The following is a 21,152-nucleotide window of genomic DNA, read 5'->3' as shown; positions in this document are numbered from 1 at the left end:
AACATATTTTAAATGTTAGGGCTATCACTTCTTCAGTAGTTAACTTCACACCAATTTTATTCTGTTTTGCTATTATCTGTCTGCTGCTTCCCGCTCGTCTCACGCTATTTATATCTTTATCACTTGATCGTCTGTCTGCCTTCTATATTCTTGACTTCAGTGTATTGCACATGATGTTAAGTAGTCTCAACATCAATGAATTATTAACAAAACTTCCTATAATCATCTGCTTTTAACTCTTATTAACAACAATAAGACTAAACAACAATAAAACATTCACTCACAAAACTAAATTAATCAATAATATCTGAACGAAACAGTCTTTTATATCATGACAATACGGTAACATAAGTGCACATGTGTCGCGTCTTTGTGACTACTGTATTGTTAGCCAGGCATGGCTGAAAGGTCAATATAATAAAAATAATAAATATATATAAATGTATAATGTTATGAGATTTAAGCTATTTAGACTAAAAATTTATGTTTTCGTGTTATAATATATACTCATTCTAGAATGAAAAAGGCATAATTTATATGCATCTCTTAATTTTTATGGTGGTTACGAGATTGGTCAAATCAACCGAATTCGTACAGAGCTTTGTTAGTGAAAATAACTGGTAAAATATAAAGTTTTTTCTTAAGAAATGCTTGATAATTATCTGGACATTATATAGATTTCGCATGGGAAATATGAAAATTTTCTGATGCATAAATGTATTTTAATCTTAAAATGAAAATTACTTTGCATGTTGGATAGAACAACATGCAAAAAAAAAAAAACCACGAGAAAAACATTGCTTAACAAACCTTAAGACTTAATAAAAAAAATCTGATATTTACATATGAAAGCATTATAGTGTTTACTGATAATCTGTCAAATTTCGTTAACATACACTTACTAATTCAAAAGTTATACCATGAAAACTCTAATAGGTGCAACATGCTGAAAGAGTTAAGCCAAAACATGAATCACATAATCCTCTAAACCTTACAGCAATCTCAATCACTTTTTTATTTTCACAGAATGTACCAAAATCTTGTTGGAAGTATGTTCATAATGCAGCTTAAAGAAAGAAAACATGTCTAAAACACTAAATTTACCTGTCATTTTCAGCCTTTAGATTTTCTACTAACTCTTTCTTTGCTTGAAGTTCAAGATCAGCTTCTTGAAGTCTAACTCTCAGTACAGCCAGCTGGGAATCTTTAGCATTGAGAACACTGTTAAGGTCATTCTCTTGGTTCATAAGCTCTCGAATCTTCCGATCACTTCCTGAAACCTGTGAATTCCAATAATCAAGCTTTTTCTGCATCCTCTTTTTTTCTAGGATGATAAATAAAAGTGAAAACACACAAATAAGTCAATTGTAAACAAACCAAAGTTAATAACTGTACATTGCAATAAAGATGCCTTCCACATAAGTACTGACATATGGGTAAAATAAAACATTTACTTATTTTTCTTAATTATGTATAATACAAAATAAATTCAGAAAGAAAAAAGATGTATTTTTTTTCCTTTAGCTGTATGTGAGGAGTATCATAGATTGTGTGCTTCCAAGATAGGTGGCAATGCAAATACATGATGGCAAAACCTAGTACATTCACTAAAAGAATAAACCTTAATTCTGCGAGCAGGGTGAAGACAAACAATAGTTTCTGATTGCCCCTGGTTACCTTTCAGGACCTGAAAAATTTTAAACCAAAAAAAACCTATGTGTATGTACCAAGGAGTTTGACTCCAGTCATGTGACACCTTTGTTCCATACTGTATACACTGTAAATTACATTACTGATATGAAAAAAAGTCGTTATAGAGAGATAATTATTTGACCTTCCACCCAAAAATCATGGTCGTATGTCGCATCTGTCAGGAAGTCGTTCGTGGGAGGTCAAATCAATGTAAAATCGTTCCGTGCACAGAAAGAAAGTCGTTATTGGGAGGGGTCGTATCCACCAAGGACTACTGTTGTAAAAATGTCTTTGTAATGTAAACTATCTCACTCAAAACCAATCCGACAGGAGCTGCCCCTGTGCAATAACATCCTTGGTATAAGAAAACCACCAAGGGATAGCATAAGAAGAAAAACTGTATTAATAAGCAAGTACCACCACCGTGACCCACAACAGAAATGGAGGAACCAGAGGATAATTGAGTGAGAAAACAGACACACTTATAATACACGTGTGAGGACTTATTTTGATTGATTCATCTGTGAATACAAAACCCAGCCACTGGAAACTGACATCCACATGAGGGTAGAATGACGAATCTCAATCAAAGGTGTGAACTGCAATTTTGATGGCTCACTCCAAAACTACCACATCCCCTTGTATAAAACCTGTACAAAGACTGAGCATCAGATTGCAGGACATCTCATAATCTACACCAGCAGAACACCATCACCCTACTCTCAACTGAATGGCTTTATCATTATATGTATCATCTATCATTATTAAATTCAGGAAGATGCCTCCATTGTCACCCCAGTAACTTGAAACTGGAAAATGGTAAGGACTCCCATACTCCACTAGAAGAAAAAGGGGAGAAAATGTGGTGGAGAGTCAGGAGGAATGACAACACCAGAGACAGTGCAACAGGTGACCATGAAAACCCTATTTTGAAAAGCAGACCATACCTGAATTATTCAATCAAAGGCATGAGCAGCTATCCCCATGAAGTCCATGGGTGAGTACATTCCAGAACTGGCATATTAATGAAGCAAATATATCGCAAGGACAAACCTACAAGTGATCTTGTGGAACACTCCATCTCAACAGTGAGCATGTTATGGCCATGGAAATTAGAAATAAGCAGTCAACATGGCCTGACAGTGCCAAGTTGACAATGAGAAGCATACCTGGTCAGGCATCACTTGCCACAGAGCAGGATTCAGACAGTAAAAAGATGGGAAAAGCCCCTGGTAAAAAAGATATATATATATATAAGGTAACTTACCTAGTCATAATCTCAGCAAAGTCTGAAAAATGGCTACAGGTAGAAGACAATAACTTGAGGATTAAGACACAGCAGTTCAATTCAGATGGTGAGAAATTAACTTATGTGGGGTAGTCCACATGCCCAATTGAAGGCTTTCTTCCAAGGGAAAATGGAGATGAGATGGCAGGAAAAAGGTAAGGTGCTGATCTGATAAGAAGGCACCTAGAACAAATTACAGGAAGAAAATTATAAGGAAGAATAAGCAAATTGATTTAAAAGCTGAATGCAATTGGTCAGAGTGGAAGGAGAAAGGTCATGAATAGAAGATGTCTTCCAAGGTATGATGAGGTGGGAATGGGCACCATGAAAGGAAGCCGTGCAGGCAACATAACAACAAAGAGCACAAACAGGACATAGTAGCCTATCCAGATCCAACTGAGGAGAAAGGTGAGGAATTGAAGGAAGGGAAATCGGTGAGAAGAAGGAATTACCCCTCCTTAACTGCTGAAGTTTTGGGAAGGAAAGATCACTCTGGATAAAGGAGAATATATGTGAAATGATATAGAGTACTAGAAACATCAATGGTAAATAAATCCAACTGAAGACATCCACAGGCTAATCAGAGAAGGAAATCAATTTTAAGGGATAAGTGAAAAATTGAAAAAAGAAGACAAGTTCAAATGGAGGCAAAGTGAGGTAATGAAGAACCACATTAGCATCCCAATCTAGAAGGACTGCACACCAATGTGGATGACTAATCCAGAAGGAACATAAGAAGGGAAGGATAGGAGAGGTAAAAACTTTACGATACCTGGAAAAATGAAAAGTGTGGAATAAGGCAGCTCAATAACCCATGATCAAGGAGACAGAAGACCCCTGATAAAATAGCCAAGTGATAAAATCCATAATATGAAAAACAGTGGGTCAAGCGGGGAAAAACCTTTTACCCAAAGGTGGAAAACATTCTTCTTACATTGATAAACATCCCTAGAAGAAGGCCAAATGAAACAAGCCAAAAAAAGAAGCGACCTGCCAGGGACTGGATAAAAGCAGGCAGGAAGACGGAAGATATGAAGGGCTGGATGAAAGGCCAGTGACCAAGGTTGAATAGAAGGAATGGAGTAAAAGAAAGAGGTAATGGAGGGCAGATTAAAGTTGGAGCAGCCATGGGAACCATGGTCATGCTGGCCAGTATGGAGCAATCAGAAGGATTTGACATGGAGTGGTGAGGATGATCGAGATCACCCTGTGAAGAAGATAGATGTGAGTATAAACATACAGGTATTTGTTGGTCCAATCTTGACTGAACTGCATCAACAGCCAGAGCAAGAGGATAAGGAACCAAAACAGAGATAATTTGGTACTGAGGGATGTGGCAAGTCCATCCAGGTGAGGAGTACCCTCTGGAAAACAAGAGGATTGAGAAACCACTCTGTCACATAAACTTTGTTGGGACAGGAAAGACGATTTTCAACAAGATTTAATGCCCTGGAACATGATATGCAATGATACAAATACTGAGCGCGTGGGCCCAAAAAATGGAGATACAAGGTCCAACCACAAAGTGATGAGAATGGGTTCTGCCTTGGTGATTGAGATAAACCACCACTGTAGAATTGTTCGAAGGGATCATGCCCAAATGATTCCTGGGAAGATTAAGAAAATTATTCAAGGCATGACATATAGCCAGAAGCTATAAAATGTGGTAAGATCTTTCTGACAAAGACCACCAACCTGAAGCTTCCTAGGGATTGACCCATGCCCCCCAGCCATCAAAGGAAGTATCCTTGAAGATATATAAATCTGGAAGAGGGGAGAGGAAGAGGAACACCCACCAATGTGTGAGCCTTGTCCAATCATCAATACAAATTGCCTACAAGGAAAGGAGGAAGGAGCTTCCAATGGATCCAGTCCAAGATTCCATTGGTCGTGCAGAGTCCACTGAAGAGACCTCAATATGCACTCGCCCCAAGAGGATAAGGGCTTCCACGGAAGACTATATAAAAAAAAAGACCACATGAGGGTGAGAAAAGACTCCATGGTAAACTGAGGTAGAACCAAAAATTGATTGTGGTGTGACAAATCGATCACAGGCCACCAGTCCTCAGTTTTCTTGGGTACCACAAACAGCCTGGAATATAAACCTGGAGAAGGATGATTGACAGGTTTGATGGCCTGCTTAGAGAGAAGATCATGTACCACCTTAGAAAGATATGGCGTGGTGGTAGGATCCTGAAGCAATGGAAAGGAAACAGGTAACAGAGGAGGGGAAAGAAAATGGATAACAAGACTCTTATATAATACCTGAACAACCCACAAATCTGTGGCAAAAAAGTTGACAAAAAGGAACAAAATTAGTCAAGTGAGCCCCCAATGGACCAGTACCCACTAGGTAGTCACCATTCTGTTGGTGACATGTCCATCTGCTTCAAATAAAATGACAAGATGAAGAACCCCTTAAGGGAGGAACAAATAAGGACTGAGAAAGAGCTAGACAAGAAACAGTAATAGGGGTAAATCTAGGCTCAGAATGATACAAATGATCCACCAAAGAAGAAAGGGTAAATTGTTGTTGCACCAACTTTACATGGATTTCAAAGTTTAAGGAATATGACTAAAAACATCCTGCTGTAAATAAAGGGGCCATATGCAAGTCCTGGAGATAAGTAGGTGGTAAACGAACTTGGGACAATGCTGCATCCCTCCCCAGGAGATCCTAACAACAGAGAAACCATGTGTGTAAAGCTGGAGCTGAATAAGACAAACAAGGATGAGTCACCCCCATCTGTAGCCTGTGTGAGAGTGCTAATAGAAGGTGTTATCTCCAAAGTGGTAACCTGAACTTCGGAATTCATTGTTTAAAAATGAAAATCAAACATAATTGATTGATGAAGAGAAAAAAAAGATGAAACTGGGAAAATAACTCATCTCAAAGTCGTTATCTATTGGAAAAAAATCCACTTCAGAATAACAACAACAAATCACAAATTTGAAGAGTGATACAAAAGCATCTTGACACGAGTACTGCCAAACAAAAGTAATAGTTTGGTAAAATTGAATACAGGGAGTCCCATGAATCAGGATAGTGTCACATTCTTATTGGTGGAGGGTTGTCACATAATGATTTACATTCGAGATGCATTTGAACAAGTTGATTGTAAGGTACATGGGAGCTTAAGGCTTATGGCATGGGAAAATGTTTTTCCTTATAGAGGGCAGGACTGAACGAGAATAACTATTTATGTGAGTGGAGGTAATATACTGTATCAGAATTTCAAGCAAACACTTTTTCTCATGTTTTGAAGCAATTGGATTTTTTTGTGGGAATTTTACAATTGCTTCAGTATTTTAGCAATTTAAAAAGTTTAAGAAAGGAGTTATGACAATTTTCTAAGTTTTTAAGTGAATATATACCTGAAGAAATGTGTAAGTAAAAGACACTTATGTTGTGAAATAAGGTCAAAAGCTAGGAAAGTACAGCCAACTGGTTAAGTGGTATTGAGAATCACAAGTTATGCAAGCCATAAGTTTGACAGTGATAAGTTACTGATGCCAAGTTAGTAGTATAGTAAAGGCTACTAAAAAGTTTATGATAACATCTCAAATTGGCACTTTGATGTGAGTAACCAATTACTTGAGAGTTTTTGTTCTTGTTTTGGATTAGCCCAGACAGTTGCACAGACTGCCCAATAAAGTGTTAGAATTACTTGCGGGTAGTTAGGAATACTGTTTGGAAAGTCGAAAGAATACAAAGAAAATATGGTTTAAAAACTCATGTCTGGAGCTAAAAATCAGAGTTCTCTCCAGGAAGAATTGAGATTCTCCCCAGAGTTACTATTAATCCAGAAGCTATGAAAGTTTCCCAGCTGTAAGTATTTACCAGATCAACTTGAAACTATTTCTGTTTTAATCAATTAATGTGAATTTGGATAGATTTTAAAGCATTAAAAAACCAAGAAACTTAATGTTATAATGAGTTATAATTATTAGTGTTGTTAACTCAAACGTGCTCTTTCATGAAGAGTTAAGAAATGAGTAAAGAAGTATATTTTATGTTAAGAAACTTAAATAAACTTGATGTAATGTGTTGAATATCAGTCTCAGGATCAATTTCTTAACTCTAACCATAAATCTCCTCGAGTTAGCAACTTGTGATCTCCACTCGCCACTGTAATGCTCAACTAATAAATTTGATGTAATCAACAGTACAGTTGAAGCTCCAATGAGTAGCCCTAAGGGAGCTGTCCATTACAGTTTTACAAAGGTGAACTTTTACTAAAATAATAGCTATGAAAAAGAAAGGCAGAGGGCAATACTTACCACCATCAGCATCTTCAAGTTTCTGCATAAGGTTTTGTATTTCTTGATTCATACAAGTTACTTCCTTCATTAACATAGCATTTTCTTTCTCTAACTGACTGGTAAATAATTTGTGCCCTGTTGCTTCCTGCTCAGAATCTTGGTAACTGTTGGATATCTGATTAGAATCTTGATTACTGTTATCTACAAGTGTCAATGTTTCTTTGATTGGGGTCAGTTGCTGATCTTCCTTTAAAATTTGAACAGGAATATCTGATCCTTCTACTTGGAGACTTTCCTGCTGAAGCCCATCTGTTTCTTTAACTATGTATACTTCTGTTGTTTGATCTACAAGGCTCATATTTGAAATAATTTCCTTTTCTTGATCCCATCTATCTGTTCGGTCTGTCTGGCTTGATTCTAATACCTTTTCAAGTAGTCCCAGTGAGTAGGAATTTTCAATAGTTTCTTCTGATACAGAACTACCATTAAGTGGTAACTCTTGAGTTTCTTCTGATGCAGAACTGCCATTAAGTGGTACCTGCTTTTTAGATTCTTCTGGCTTGTAGTGTGCTGCTCCTGATGACCAACTGTTCATTGTCAATGTTTCTTTTTCACCTGCTACTTCTGTATCTGTAACAACATGTAGCAAGAAATGTATGATTATAATGAATATAAAAACAATACAGAAAATTAGGTTTTGAAACAGAATTACAGCAGGATAATTAGAACTGTTTACATAAAAACACAACTATGACAATTTGCAAACAATCTGTAAAAGGTCTACATTTGTATGAAACCAAAACCTATGTTGTCTCTGGTCTTTTGGATATTTCACTTGTTGCTACATTATTCAAAACCACTGGTATGTGTCTTAAATGTGAAAAGCTAGCCTTCATGTGAGCTAACGAAATAATTAATTGTGTTGCCTTTATATATATCATTACATGTAACTAGTATTTCTAATTATGATAGTCTGCTTTATAAAAGCATATTGATTTCTGCATTTCAATATTATAGAAACAAAAGATGAAACATTTTCTGTAATCTCTAGTCTTAGGCCTATAACATACTGCCCAAGGAATATTCTTCAGCTCAAGGAACATTATACATAAATATAAAGTTATGTCCAACATTTATCGAAATATAATATGTTTATGTAGTTTTATATCAGAATAAAATGTCAAGAAAAATTTTAATTTTAGCTGAAAAATTCCTGTAGCAAACTGACCTTTTATTTTTTGCAGAACAAATTAAAACTTTTACTTAACAATAACCAGTAATATCTTTTGAATAAAAGACTCCATCATTAGTTTAAAAAATGTATCAAAGTAGAGAAAATTTTTGTTTTCACTAAAGAAAGCAAATCAAGAACCAATTCCCCATCTTAGTGTCAGATAACACTTGATTATAAATCCAATTCTCTACATTTAGTGTCAGAGAACACAAAATTGAAAATAACAAATTCCTTATCTTTAGTGTTAGAGAATATTAAATTGATGAGATCTTTAGTTTGAGAAAACACTAGATTGTTAAGAAACCATTTTATATTTTCAGAGAACACTAGGTTGATAAGAACCAATTCTCCATATCTAGGAATTCAGATATTTAATGTAGACTCTTCCACCACCTGCAATGCCTTTTTCTTGTTTTATAAAATAAAAGTTTGAATATATATATCTATATAATTTTGCAATTCAAAAACCATGAATTTCAAAATTTAAACAATATGTACTTATGTGGTCATAAGTGAATAACCTCACAAATGCCATATAAAGGGTCTTGGTTATGAAGGATACAAGATGGCCAGGAAGTGTAAATTAAACATTTATGTACATATATATAACTGGTCTTCTAACTTTCTTGCTTCTCAGTATTAGTGTTTCTGAAATACTGTTAAACACTTAGGTAATTTTACTCAGTGGTTCAACTCATGAAATATAACCATATACCATTCTTTGAGATATATTAATCTGATGGTAGAAGATCAAGGTCACAAAGGCAACTGATGTTCTTCAACGTTGAAATAGCTGTTAAGCATCTATACCCATACACTGATCATTCTCTAATAAACTATTTGTTTGTAATTAAGCACAAAACTACCTGATGATGACAAAACCTTGTCGAAACATTGTACATTTGTTGTTATGTTAGATTTATATTAAAGTTTTTCTTCATCACCCATTCAAGTTGTCTCCAAGCATTAATGGGTTATCTGTGCTCTGCCCACCACGGATATCAAAACCCATTTTCTAGTGTTGTAAGTCTGCAGACATACCACTGTGCCACTGGGGGGCATTAAACTGTTGTTGTTGATGTCAGTTGCCACATTCTGGATCTCCAGTTAACTCTGCTACCAAACCCAATGAACTGTATTTGTAAGTCATTTCTGAAAATATTTATAGGGTAACCCCAATGTTTCCTGGTGTTTTTCTGCTCTGAATGATGTTTTTAGTCATTTAAAAGAAACTGAGTCAAAATTCATTTACTAAAATGTATGTTACCATACTTTTTTTTATAGAAATTATGTTTTACATTAATTTTAATGAAAAACAATCACCTGGTTTGAGTTGTCACTTACAAAAGTCTGTAACAAAAAAAAAACATAGCAGATAAATTTGAATTTGTGATATACACATATCTGATTATATTTCCCCCTTAAACAAATCTCAAAGTTTGGATAAAACTGACCAAAGCCACCTTAACTGGGGCATTCTTGAACTATTTATAAAAATCCAAAATAAGAATAGTAATTAACTAAAGTTAATACTTTCCTTACCTAAAAATGTATTTGTAATAGATACTTACCTCTCTGCAAATAGTAATTATTTCTTGCATGCCTGCCATTGAAATAGCCTTGAACTATCTATCTTCCACCTAAATTATGTCTTTTGATGTGAACTACAATGGCACATGATGTGAGCCAGAGAGGTTGTGCTGGCTTTTTCCATGATAGTCCATAGAAAGTACGGTCTGGAACAGACACAGAAAGATATAAGTATACTACTGTACTGGTCTTGTAGTAAACTCCCTCTCAACAGTGGGCACATATGAACCAGAGAGGATGAGCTTAATCCTTTCTGTTACCACTGACTTGATGCAGATTTGGGAAAGTAAGTATACCCTGTGAGGCAATATCAACCACTGGGTGAAACTATTATTAAGAGTGGGTAAAAAAATAAATGAAATACTTATTCCATTAAAATTGATGAGTAAACTGAAGAATGACAACTGGAGATGAAGCCACCAGAAAATGATGAAAGTATGTTGGAGACTGTACACTTCTTTGGCTGTAAGATTTGGCCCATTAGCTGCCAAAAGAGCAAGACCAGAGTGAGTCAAGGGATGAATCTGATGAGAAGTGACACAATAGAGTCAGTAAGTGTCATCCTATAGAATATAACAAACAATTTGGATGAAGTACTCAACCAAACTGGTAAGACTAGTGGAATTAATATCGCCAGATGAGGAGGGGGTCACACAGCAAGAATAAGGAACTACAGGCATCCCAAAATCAGCCGATTGGGACGCAAAAAACAACCAGTATTGAAACAATTATTGTGGGCTGAAAACAACATAAGAGAAATGGGAGATAAAGGACCATCTCCCTCCCAAGCCACCTATGTTTAGGGAAGGAACAACTGGTCAGGGAAAAAATGGATTAAGATTTGTGGAACAGAGTAGAGGAGGCATATAAGGAATAAACATAAGAACAGTGACAACCTCAAGCTAGAATGAGAAGGAAAGAGGTCTTCAAGGAAAGATGAGAGAAGGAACAAGTGGCCATGGGTTCAAATGAGGTCTGGATGTAAAAAACCACAAGAAGGTCCCAAATAGAAAAATTAACCAGAAGGAGAACAGGGAAGAAAAGATGGAACTACAGCCTGGTATAGACAGACAACAGAAGAACAACCCATAGGCAGAGACTGCCTGATGGACCAGTGGTGATAAAAATGCCACTTTTGTCAGGGAACAAAGAGAGTGAAAGGATGAATGGCAATGCAATATGAGAAACCATCTGTCAAGTAAAGAAAGGACAATCCCATATGTGAAAATGAAGGGATGAAACTCCCAGAGGAAAGAATAATATAGAAGATTGGAGCAAAAGGAACCTTGATGATGGAAACAGAAGAGGTGCCTTGCATCCCAGTTAGTGGAGAAGAGGAAATCAAGATAGAGGTGGCCAATAAGGTGTAATCTACAGGACTTATGAAGCAGAGAACACATAGAAAAAAGAAAAGAACAATACAGGCTGAGTGTGTTCACAGTCAGAACAGCTGATTATTGGATTGGGGAGGGGGGTACCAAAAGGGCTGAAGTGGTCAGACACTCAATGACTTTCAGAAGAAATGGAGAAGGATGAGCCTGAATGTTATATGATTTCTTAAGTTCTGCAAACAACCACAGAAGAGGACATTAACAAGTCTCATTCTAGATGAAATTTTAGCTTTGTGAAAAGAGCTAGTACCTCAGGAGGATGAAACTTCAGAAACACGAAGTTGGCAGGGTTGAAAGGTAACATAAAAGGTAACTCTAACACAGCTAGTTGTGTACCACTATTCAGAAATTAATAAAAGTAAGAAATGGAATTATAAATCTCACAAAATTCAAGAATGAAGAATAGACACACACTGAAAAAGGAAATAGTCAGAAAGACAATAACTTCAATAATAGAGAGTAATAAATCAAATCAATCATGAATGTTGTGCAAAATCTTTCTAAGTTCAAGAGCAAAATTAAACAAGTCTGTTAATGGGAGTGCAGAAGTTAAGAATGAAGTTAATTTTGAGTTCAAGTGCTTATTGGGATCTACTACACGTGGAGGATGTGTCACCCTTCTTTTGGCTATTACAGCATGATGATTAAATCTTGTACTAGTGCAATTCACATCAAAACATGTAGTTCAAGGCTAGTTGTGTTGCAAAATCTCAAAAGCAGACATGTGAGAAATAGCTATTATGTGCAGTGAGGTAAGTGAACTGTTTCAGAAATCTTAACCATAATTACTTCAGCATTAGAATTACTTGACTGTGAAGCTGGGGAATGTATATCTGTGGAGTTTGTAGAACTATCACTAAAACAAGAAGAGTTCAAATGTGAGAAAAGAGTCACAAATTTTACTTTTGATGTAAGAAGAATCAGATTGAAAGGTGGTTTTATGCTCAGATTTATCATCACTATTTAGAAATTCCATAAGTTTGGCATCTGGATCCACTTTCTGAAGCCTAGAAGTTCTTGATTGGGCTAAATTAGCTGTGGAAGTTCTATTTACTGAAGTTTTAGGTGTTGAACTATACAATGCACTAGTACTCTGATACTTGTTTCTGTCTTTAGGGATAGCTCCTCCACTAGCTGGATCTGAGAGATACTGATTATCCAATACCGTAGGACTATAAGAGAAGGAATTCATTTTTTTCTGAAGAGCTGTAGCTGCTTGTTGGTCCACCTTGTTAAGCAAATCTTCAGCTTTTTCAGCAATTCCTGCAAACCATGACATGTTCAATGGTCAGCTGAAAAAATAAAACAAAATTTATGTTATGTTCAGATAAAGTAAAAAATAATAAAACAGCACATACAAGATTTGAATTTAGGAATAACATGGATGTTAGTCAGTACATAGTACTACTTCATATCAAAATACTATATCAGTGCTCTTTTACATTTTGTATACATGACAAAGCTATTAAGGCTAACTACCATTGATCAGAGGGAAGGCAGACAGTCAAGAATACCCTATCACCTATGCTAAGGGACTGAACTGCACTTCTACGGTGCACCCACAGCTGGAAGTGCAGGGAATATTTTATGGTATCACATGGATTTAAAGCTGGCTCATCAACTCCAAAATTGAGATCTTTAACACTGCCATACCATATCCCAGATCAATTTCAACACCTTTAATTAATTCTATGAAGACAGGTTCAGTCAATTTGACCAATCTTGCATCCACCATGTAACCAAGAAACTATACATAACTTCAAATGTACTAAGTGTATATTCTGAAATTTGGCAAGCTTTTAGTAAACATTACAAGAATGTTGTATCTAAAAAAATAAGTTTTTTAAAATAAAGTTGGTTATTAAAAATTTGTCTGTGAATTTACAAAGCCTTTACTGAGACAGTCCGAGTGAAAGGTTCTTTTCATGCCAAGAATAAAAATATTTATTTTCATCTTATAATTTTCATATTTAATTTGCATAATATCTAGAACCTTGTATATAAATATAAAAAAAAATGTTAGTAAAACTTTATACTTCATTTCTTATTTTCTTTACTCTAACACTAACTATAGTGAGATCATCTGAAGTGAAAGTTGAAAATTACAAAACAAAACAAAAATAGTTCTTTTGGTAGAATGACTGCAGATTGTAACAAACAATTACTTATCCTAAACAGCCTCAGCTCATAAAATATATTTGCTTTAATTATTTTTATTGCTCTTTGAACTGTATCTAAGCTGTATCTTGTGACTCAAAGGTGCAGGCTGAGATTTCCTTTTTAAATTAAGAAATTAAAATTTAGATAATAAAAAATTTAATTATAAATTGTGTTTTCATGCCAAGTTAATTAACATAAATTGATAATAATGTAGTTTAATTAAAATTTAAATGTAATTCTGTAAAAAGGTTGTGGCGTGTGCACTTTGACCCTCCTATGTCCATAAGGTTAAAATCAAAAACTAAAATAAAGTGAGCTTAAGATATAGGTCCTGTTGATTAACTAAATTTTAGGTTTGCATTAGCAAATTACAGAAAGGATTTTATTTATGAGACCATAGCTACCAGACTAAATGCACTGTGCCACATTATGGACTTGTAGCTAGCAGAACATTTATAGCAATTAGATTTGTCTGGTGTTTTCATGAATTAAAACCTGTTTTCTATATAAAAGAAGACACAAGTGAAAGACAAGAACATGGAACTGAAACAAAAGATCACATTTCTTCAATGTAATACAATTCAGTTCCTACATTCTATTTGAAGTGTAATAAACAGTGTTCAAAGTGTAATTTTGAAACACTGACTAAGAAAATTGGATGCTTTTCATTCAAGAATTCCTATATGGTAAGTGGTACAAGTGATCTTCATACTTTCTTCTAAGATGAGCAGCATTTAAACATTCTATATGACAAATGATTAGATAATGCAGCTGTAGAATACCTAAAACATTATTTTCATGAATGACTACACTTGCTGATGATAATTTTTGACATGCCAAATGCAAAATTGGATGAATTTAATCTTAACCAGTGTGTTTAGTAAATGAATGTCAATATTTACAGTATATGAAATATAAGACATAAGTAAACACAACAACACCAGTTTCAACTATGACTAATGTGTGTGAGCACATCATTAGGTGTAAGATGAGTTGATTGTTCTATATGTCTCTCATTAAAATGAAGCCACATTGCATCAATTACTGTTTAGGGAAATGGACAGTGTGTGACCAGCCTGTTGACTGGTGGTGCCAATTAATAATTACCCATAAACATCAATTTGATTTTCCTCTAAACATACTTAACTTGTCATAGGTCCAAGTTAATATTTGAAAACTTACAGATACAGTGTCAGCCTTAGCAAACACAAAGACCCAGGCAACAAATTTAGCAAGCTTGAAGACCAAAGGAAAAGCCTCAACAAGTGTGAAGGCCCAATTAACAGTCTTGGCACACATAAAGATTCAAGCAACAGCCTTCATAGATGTGAAGACCCAATCAAATCAACAGTCTTAGTATGCATAAAGATCCAGGAAACAGCTTTAGCAAGTGTGAAGACTCAAGCAACAGCCTTAGCAAGCCTGATGACTCAAGCAACTGCTTAACATACTTAAAGACCCAAGTAACAACCTTAACAGGTATGAAGCCCTAAGCAACAGCCTTCATAGATATGAAGGCCTAAGAAACAGCCTTAGCAGGTGTGACAACCCAAGCAACAGAGTAATCATATCTCAGTTCATTCAAAGATTGTGCACTGGCAGGAGTAGGGATCAGGGAGTTTTTCTCTGAAAGAAAGTATTTAGAATTAGGTGCCTAACTGGTATTTTAAAATATCAAGCATCAGATATTTTTTGTAATTTTGCTAGAAATGAAAATAAGTAAAACATTTTAATTTCAATAGATGTTATTATTAGCTTTTCAGTGTTAGACCTAAGTAGAAGCTTGTGCTTAAGGCTGGCACTGTGTAAGCAGACACCCACTGGCTTTCAGGGACATTTTCCTCCTTAAGTGTTGTAAGAAAGTTAGGTATTACACTGATAACATCTTTCCAAATTCTACTATAAAATGTTTACAAATTATAAGTTTTATTTAACATTTGTCATTAAGGTGGGAGAGATTAATATTTAAGAATTTAATAAGTCCAAATTTTAATCCCCTTTGAATTTCTAATTGACTTCTGTCAGAGAACTATAAGTTACCACTACACTGAAAGGTGTGGTTCCCAAGATTTGAGAGAATATTCATATAGCATAATAACTGCTGGGCTTCCAAATTATATACCTCAAAAGGAACACTTTCTGCATTGGTATAGAGCTGTAAACATTTTTCTAGAAAACTGTCAAAATTATAATATCCTTAAAACCAAGTCTAAAATAATGAGAGGGATAAAACAGACAAAATAACTTGCAGTAATGTGTCTTACAAAAGAGACAGTCTTCCTCTGAAGATCTAGAAACAAGAAACAATGGTAGGGAATCAGCACCAAATATGTGAGAAAATCATGATAACTATAGTTTAACAGTAAGACTGCTGTAATTTGCTGACATTGTTAGAGGATGTGCCATACATTATCCCATATAAAGAAAATATAATTTGTTAATGATAAGTTTCCAATGAATCATTAGACTGAGATACAGTACAAGTGCAAAATTATTATAAATGTTTAACTAAACCAGGTGATGTATTAATGATGAGACATAGTGATGAAGGCTTTGAGAAGACAGAGGTCTATGTGATAACCTAGCATACATTGTTTTACTTGTCAAAATTGGTATTGAAGTATACATTCATTCTTAAGATAAGTGGTTCATGCTGTTTTGACACTTTTAAGTGTTGAAGAAGTTAATGTTTTACCTTTTCAAGCATTTAAGTTCAAAGCAATGTTATATAATGCATACAAAAATAAATACTGAAAATGGTTATGATGAAAGGAAGTCATCCTGAGAAAAACTAATGAAAAATAAAAAATATAAAAATACATATTAAAAAAAAAGACAAAAATTAAAAACAATAAAGTGAGCAATTATAGTAAACAAAAACTGCAAGACTTTTGTGCTGTACAGCTGTAACTTCATAACTTATCCATCTCCATACAGACATTTCCAACAGTTTCTTCACATCCTAGTTATTTTGTATAATGTTTTAGATAACCGTGACATGAGCCACGAAATCTGCACATGACGTTATAAATTGTGTCAGAATCATTACAAACACAAATGTTGTAATAGTGAATGTTAATCCTAGAGTATTTCATTTTGAAATAAAATATTTTAAAACTGTTTTCATTGACACCTAGTCAGGTCTGAATCATTCCTGTAAGTATAAAGATTGGTATTAACTTGTTTTGGTAAAATTCTTTAAGGGCATTTTGAAATATAAAACACATTACCATTAGTCCCATGCAAATCTATCAAACCTCTAACAGCACTGTACTAAACAGAAGAGAAAAATCTCAAAGATTTCCACTTTACCAGTGTTAGGATTTGACGTGATTACACAGTTCCTGTAGAGTCTCAAGCTATAACTACCAAGTCATCAAAATCTGAATTATCAAATTAATGACCCTCAGTGCCTTAACTCATTCAACCTGGAATCAGTTCCTGGGATTGACCTCGTAACCATTTTGTGCTTGTTATAGTTTTCATGCTATAACTTTTAAATTAGTAGACAAATGTTAAAAAACTTTGGCAGTTTGTCAGTAAACATTACAATGCTTTCATACGCAAAATATCTAATTTTTTATTAAGTTCTAAAGTTTGAAAAGCAATGTTTCTTCCAAGACTTTTTTTTTTCTTTTCTCATCTTGCCTATCTATCATGCAAAGTAATTTTCATTTAAGATTAAAAATACTTTTGTGTATCAGAAAATTTTGAAATTTCGCATGTGAAACCTTTATAATGTCCAGATAGTTATCAAATGTTTCTTAAGAAAAAACTTTATATTTTATCTGTTATTTTCAGTAATTAATCTCTGTATGGGTTCAGTAAACTTGACCAATCTCGCAACCACCATAAAAAATTAGGAAATAATCATAAATTATGCCTCTTTCATTCTAGAATGAACACAAATTATAACAGGAAAACATAAATGTTTAGAATAAATAGCTAAAATCTCATAACATTATACATTTATTATTTTTATTATATTGACCTTTCACCCGCGGCTTGCGTGCACTCATGTTACCATATCAAATAACATAAAGGTGGCTTTTGGTCTGTATAAAGTGATTTCTCGTGGCTGTGTTTTAGTAGACTAGTATTTTGTAAAATACAGTCACATTTCAATTACTATACATTATATATGTATATAGATAATTGTTATTTTGAAATAAGTTCTTAAAGTTATTTGTCCTAAAACATAGAAAAGTAAATGAAGAAGTAAAGCAAACAATTATCTCTTCTAGTTACAACCTTTGTACTCGGTTGCTGCTTGACATAGGTTGCTAAGTCTTTAAAAATTTTGTACATGGAGGATATGAAACAAAATATTTTTTTTAGGTTTTATATATATACTTTTGAATAACTAAAAATCATAAATTACTACATCAATACCACAGAATTCTACTATAATTTATCAAGCTTAGTAACTAAGCTGTATTTGGGTAAACAAAAAAATGAAATTTCGAGCAGACTAAAGACACAACCTACCTCATTGAAAATCTTGATTCAAAGAAAGAAATAGCGGAAGAAACATTAGAAATGGTGAGAAAACCACTAGGGGAATATTCTGAGCTTCCAATTGGTTATTCATGTCATATATAGAAGTAAGTGTATATAAGGGAGTTTCCCAAAAATCGAAGGAGGTGAGCAGGATGCCACTATGTTTGATTTATTATGTGAGCAATATCTTAGCAAATAGAAAAGATAATACTTTATTTTATAATCTAGCTTGTCAATGTCTGTAACTTGAGTTTCTAATTCATATGCAACTATAGACTTGGTATTTTGACTTCACAAACATCTAATCTGAACCAGTGCCACATTCAACATACCACATGACACACAAAAATCGATGTATATCCGTGTTTTTAATATTTACTTTTAAATCAACAAATTGAGTAATGTATAGTTCTAAAATCTGAATTATAATATACAGTTTGGTACCAAACTTATTGACATAAATTCATGAAATAGTAGTTAAATAAAATTTTGAATGTGAGTCAACAAACGAGATGACATGGCCTTTCACCTGTGACCCATCTCGAAAGGGTTAATTAAAGCACGACTATTTTTTCTCGACCATTACTTTCAATCTGGTAGATGCAGCATTAGTGTTATTACTTGTATCAATTGCGTATAAAATCTAGTTTATATGTAATTTGTAATTCATAAATTTAAAAACTTGCAATCCCCATCTAGTAACCAAGTGTTGCCAATTTATGTTTTTATTCCATAGTATTAATACTACATTTTATTAGCACTATTACTTTTCTATAGTGTTAGCACATTTGCTAGATTCCATAGTGTTACTGCTGTTCCTATTCATACTGTTGACATACTACTACTATTTCATAGTTTTAGTACTCTATTATTCTATAGCACTGGTGCTGATGTTATGGAATTCTTGTATTGGTGCTGTTATTATTCCACAGTATTATGGCTGCTACTATTTACATTAATGATACTGACAGGGAACACAGTTATAAAATTAGTAGTTTACTGATGTCATTAAACTCTTTGGTATTCAAGCTCTATTAAGGATGCAATAGATCAAATGGTGAATTGAAGAAATATTTGGCAAAATGATCTTTAATTACAGTAAGTGCAAAGTAATGCATTTGGGTTATCATAATAATTACTATAAATTTAATAAAGATAGAAATGCACTCAATAGCATGGCTGAAGAAAAGAATCAAGACAGCAATCTGTTGCTAGTGGTAAAGCTAATACAATTTTAAAGTGTATTTACATCAAGGTGTATTAAAATCAAAAAAGGTAATTACCTCTATATAAATCACTAGTTAGGTTTCAACTGGGATACTCTAGGCTTCAGTTAAGATAGGATACAATAGGATAAAAACCACCAAAATATATAACATACAGATCACTGGTTAGGCCTTGTTTAGAGCAGTGTGCTCAGTACTGGGTTCCTTATATTAAGAAAGACAAAGTTGTTGGAATGGGTTTAAGGAGGACTGCTAGGATCATACTTGGAATAGAAAGGTTGTCATATGACAACAGGTTAAGATCTCTGAAATTACCTTCTCTTAAAAAAAAAAAAAAAAAGAGTTAAAAGGAATCTGATTGAGGTGCTTAAGATTGTTAAGGGAACTGAATAGTGTTGATGCATCATTTTTTCATACTAAATGGTGAGAATGGTATGACAATTAGACACAAATTATGGAAGGGTTGGAGTCATCTAAGGGAAGTATTATTACATATTTGAATGATAAGGACTGGCTTTGAAACTTTTATTAAAGCTTGGTTTAGTTCAGTAGACCAACATGCCTCTTGTCCTTAAATATTATGTTAAGGCCTCTGATTTAATTGTGCTATTTTCTGAAGATAATAGGATAAAAGGTTGTAACTGTAAGATATAGAATAGACAGGCTATGCTCCAGTTAAGGCAGTTTTAATTTTCTAACAGGGTGATAGACTTATCAAATGAGTTGTTGATTTATGAAAAACAAAGGGCAGGTTTAAATTTTTACTTATCTCAATGTGGTGTGCGTGTGTGTGTATGTAGAGCCTCAAAGGACCAACTGGTCCCTTGTTATCTGTATTATATGTATAGAAGATACGTAGTACACAAAATGTACCATTTCCATTTTGCTGTTGCAACAAATTTGTGATTGTAAAAATATATGCTGATAATGAATAAATTTCTTAGAGGTTTCATTTTTACATATTTTATTTATATAACAACTTTAAATTATTATATTAATTTTCTGGGGGGGCATGCCCCCAGACCCCCCTAGACTGAGCTACCTTTGGCAACACAGGAGCTTTCAGCAGCTTCTTATACTTTCAATCTCTCATTGTAAAATCTGCAAGTCTAGCCAAACACTTTGCAACTCCTTCCTACACTTTTGTTTCTTATAGGTCCAGAGAAAGCAGCTATGTCTGAATTAGAAATGTTAATGTGATGTTCATGAAGGCTTGAACTCACAAGAATAAATTTCTACCTTTTTTTATTGACTGTCTCATGAAAAAATGCACACCCTTCTTTCCCTAAAAAAAGTAGTGAGAAACAGTGACTAGAATGGAGAGGAAAAAAACTCACATTATTATGATGATTTTTTATTTCGAATACAAGTAAAATGCTCTAAAATTTTCCACAACTTCCGAAAGAGAATATATGGCACACTCTCCCATAGTCTCAGCTGATTGCTTGTATAACAACATTAATTTCATCAGACAACATACAATATATCTGTATGGAATGCTATATAAAACTTGTAATTACTTTATCATGGTAAATACATGTCTTAGCATAATAAGAACTGGTAAAATAACTATTAAAGATGTGTAATAAATATTAAAATATTTAATTAATACTATAACATACATAATTTGCTAATGCTGTGATACCACAAGAGTCTAAGATTGAGCATGATTAAAGGCATGCCATACATTCTCGCAAAGAGTAAGCAGAAAGTGTTAAACACATTACTACTAATATCTACTACTACAGTATATACTACGTATACGTATAGTAGTATTACGTTAGTTACGTTACTAGTTACTACTTAGT

The 21,152-nt window shown here is 34.0% G+C and overlaps 1 protein-coding gene across 1 annotated transcript in view; it reads right to left on the bottom strand.

Moving 5' to 3' along the window:
• Positions 1-797: 797 nt before the first annotated feature.
• The window catches only part of LOC106472859 (golgin subfamily A member 5-like), a 21,090-nt gene continuing 735 nt past the window's right edge, over positions 798-21,152 (bottom strand). The window contains exons 2-4 of the mRNA XM_013933530.2: positions 12,362-12,750; positions 7,262-7,873; positions 798-1,324 (exon numbers count right to left, since the gene is read on the bottom strand). Of these exons, the coding sequence (XP_013788984.1) occupies positions 1,101-1,324; positions 7,262-7,873; positions 12,362-12,737 (1,212 nt within the window). The 5' untranslated portion in view covers positions 12,738-12,750 and the 3' untranslated portion in view covers positions 798-1,100. The remainder of the gene's footprint in view (positions 1,325-7,261; positions 7,874-12,361; positions 12,751-21,152) is intronic.

The sequence above is a fragment of the Limulus polyphemus genome, unplaced genomic scaffold (assembly GCF_000517525.1).
Source record: "Limulus polyphemus unplaced genomic scaffold, Limulus_polyphemus-2.1.2 Scaffold5673, whole genome shotgun sequence".
NCBI classification, from domain to species: Eukaryota; Metazoa; Arthropoda; class Merostomata; order Xiphosura; family Limulidae; genus Limulus; species Limulus polyphemus.
The sequence above is the reverse complement of the archived record's forward strand: the minus strand, read 5'-3'. Positions and strand labels throughout refer to the sequence as shown.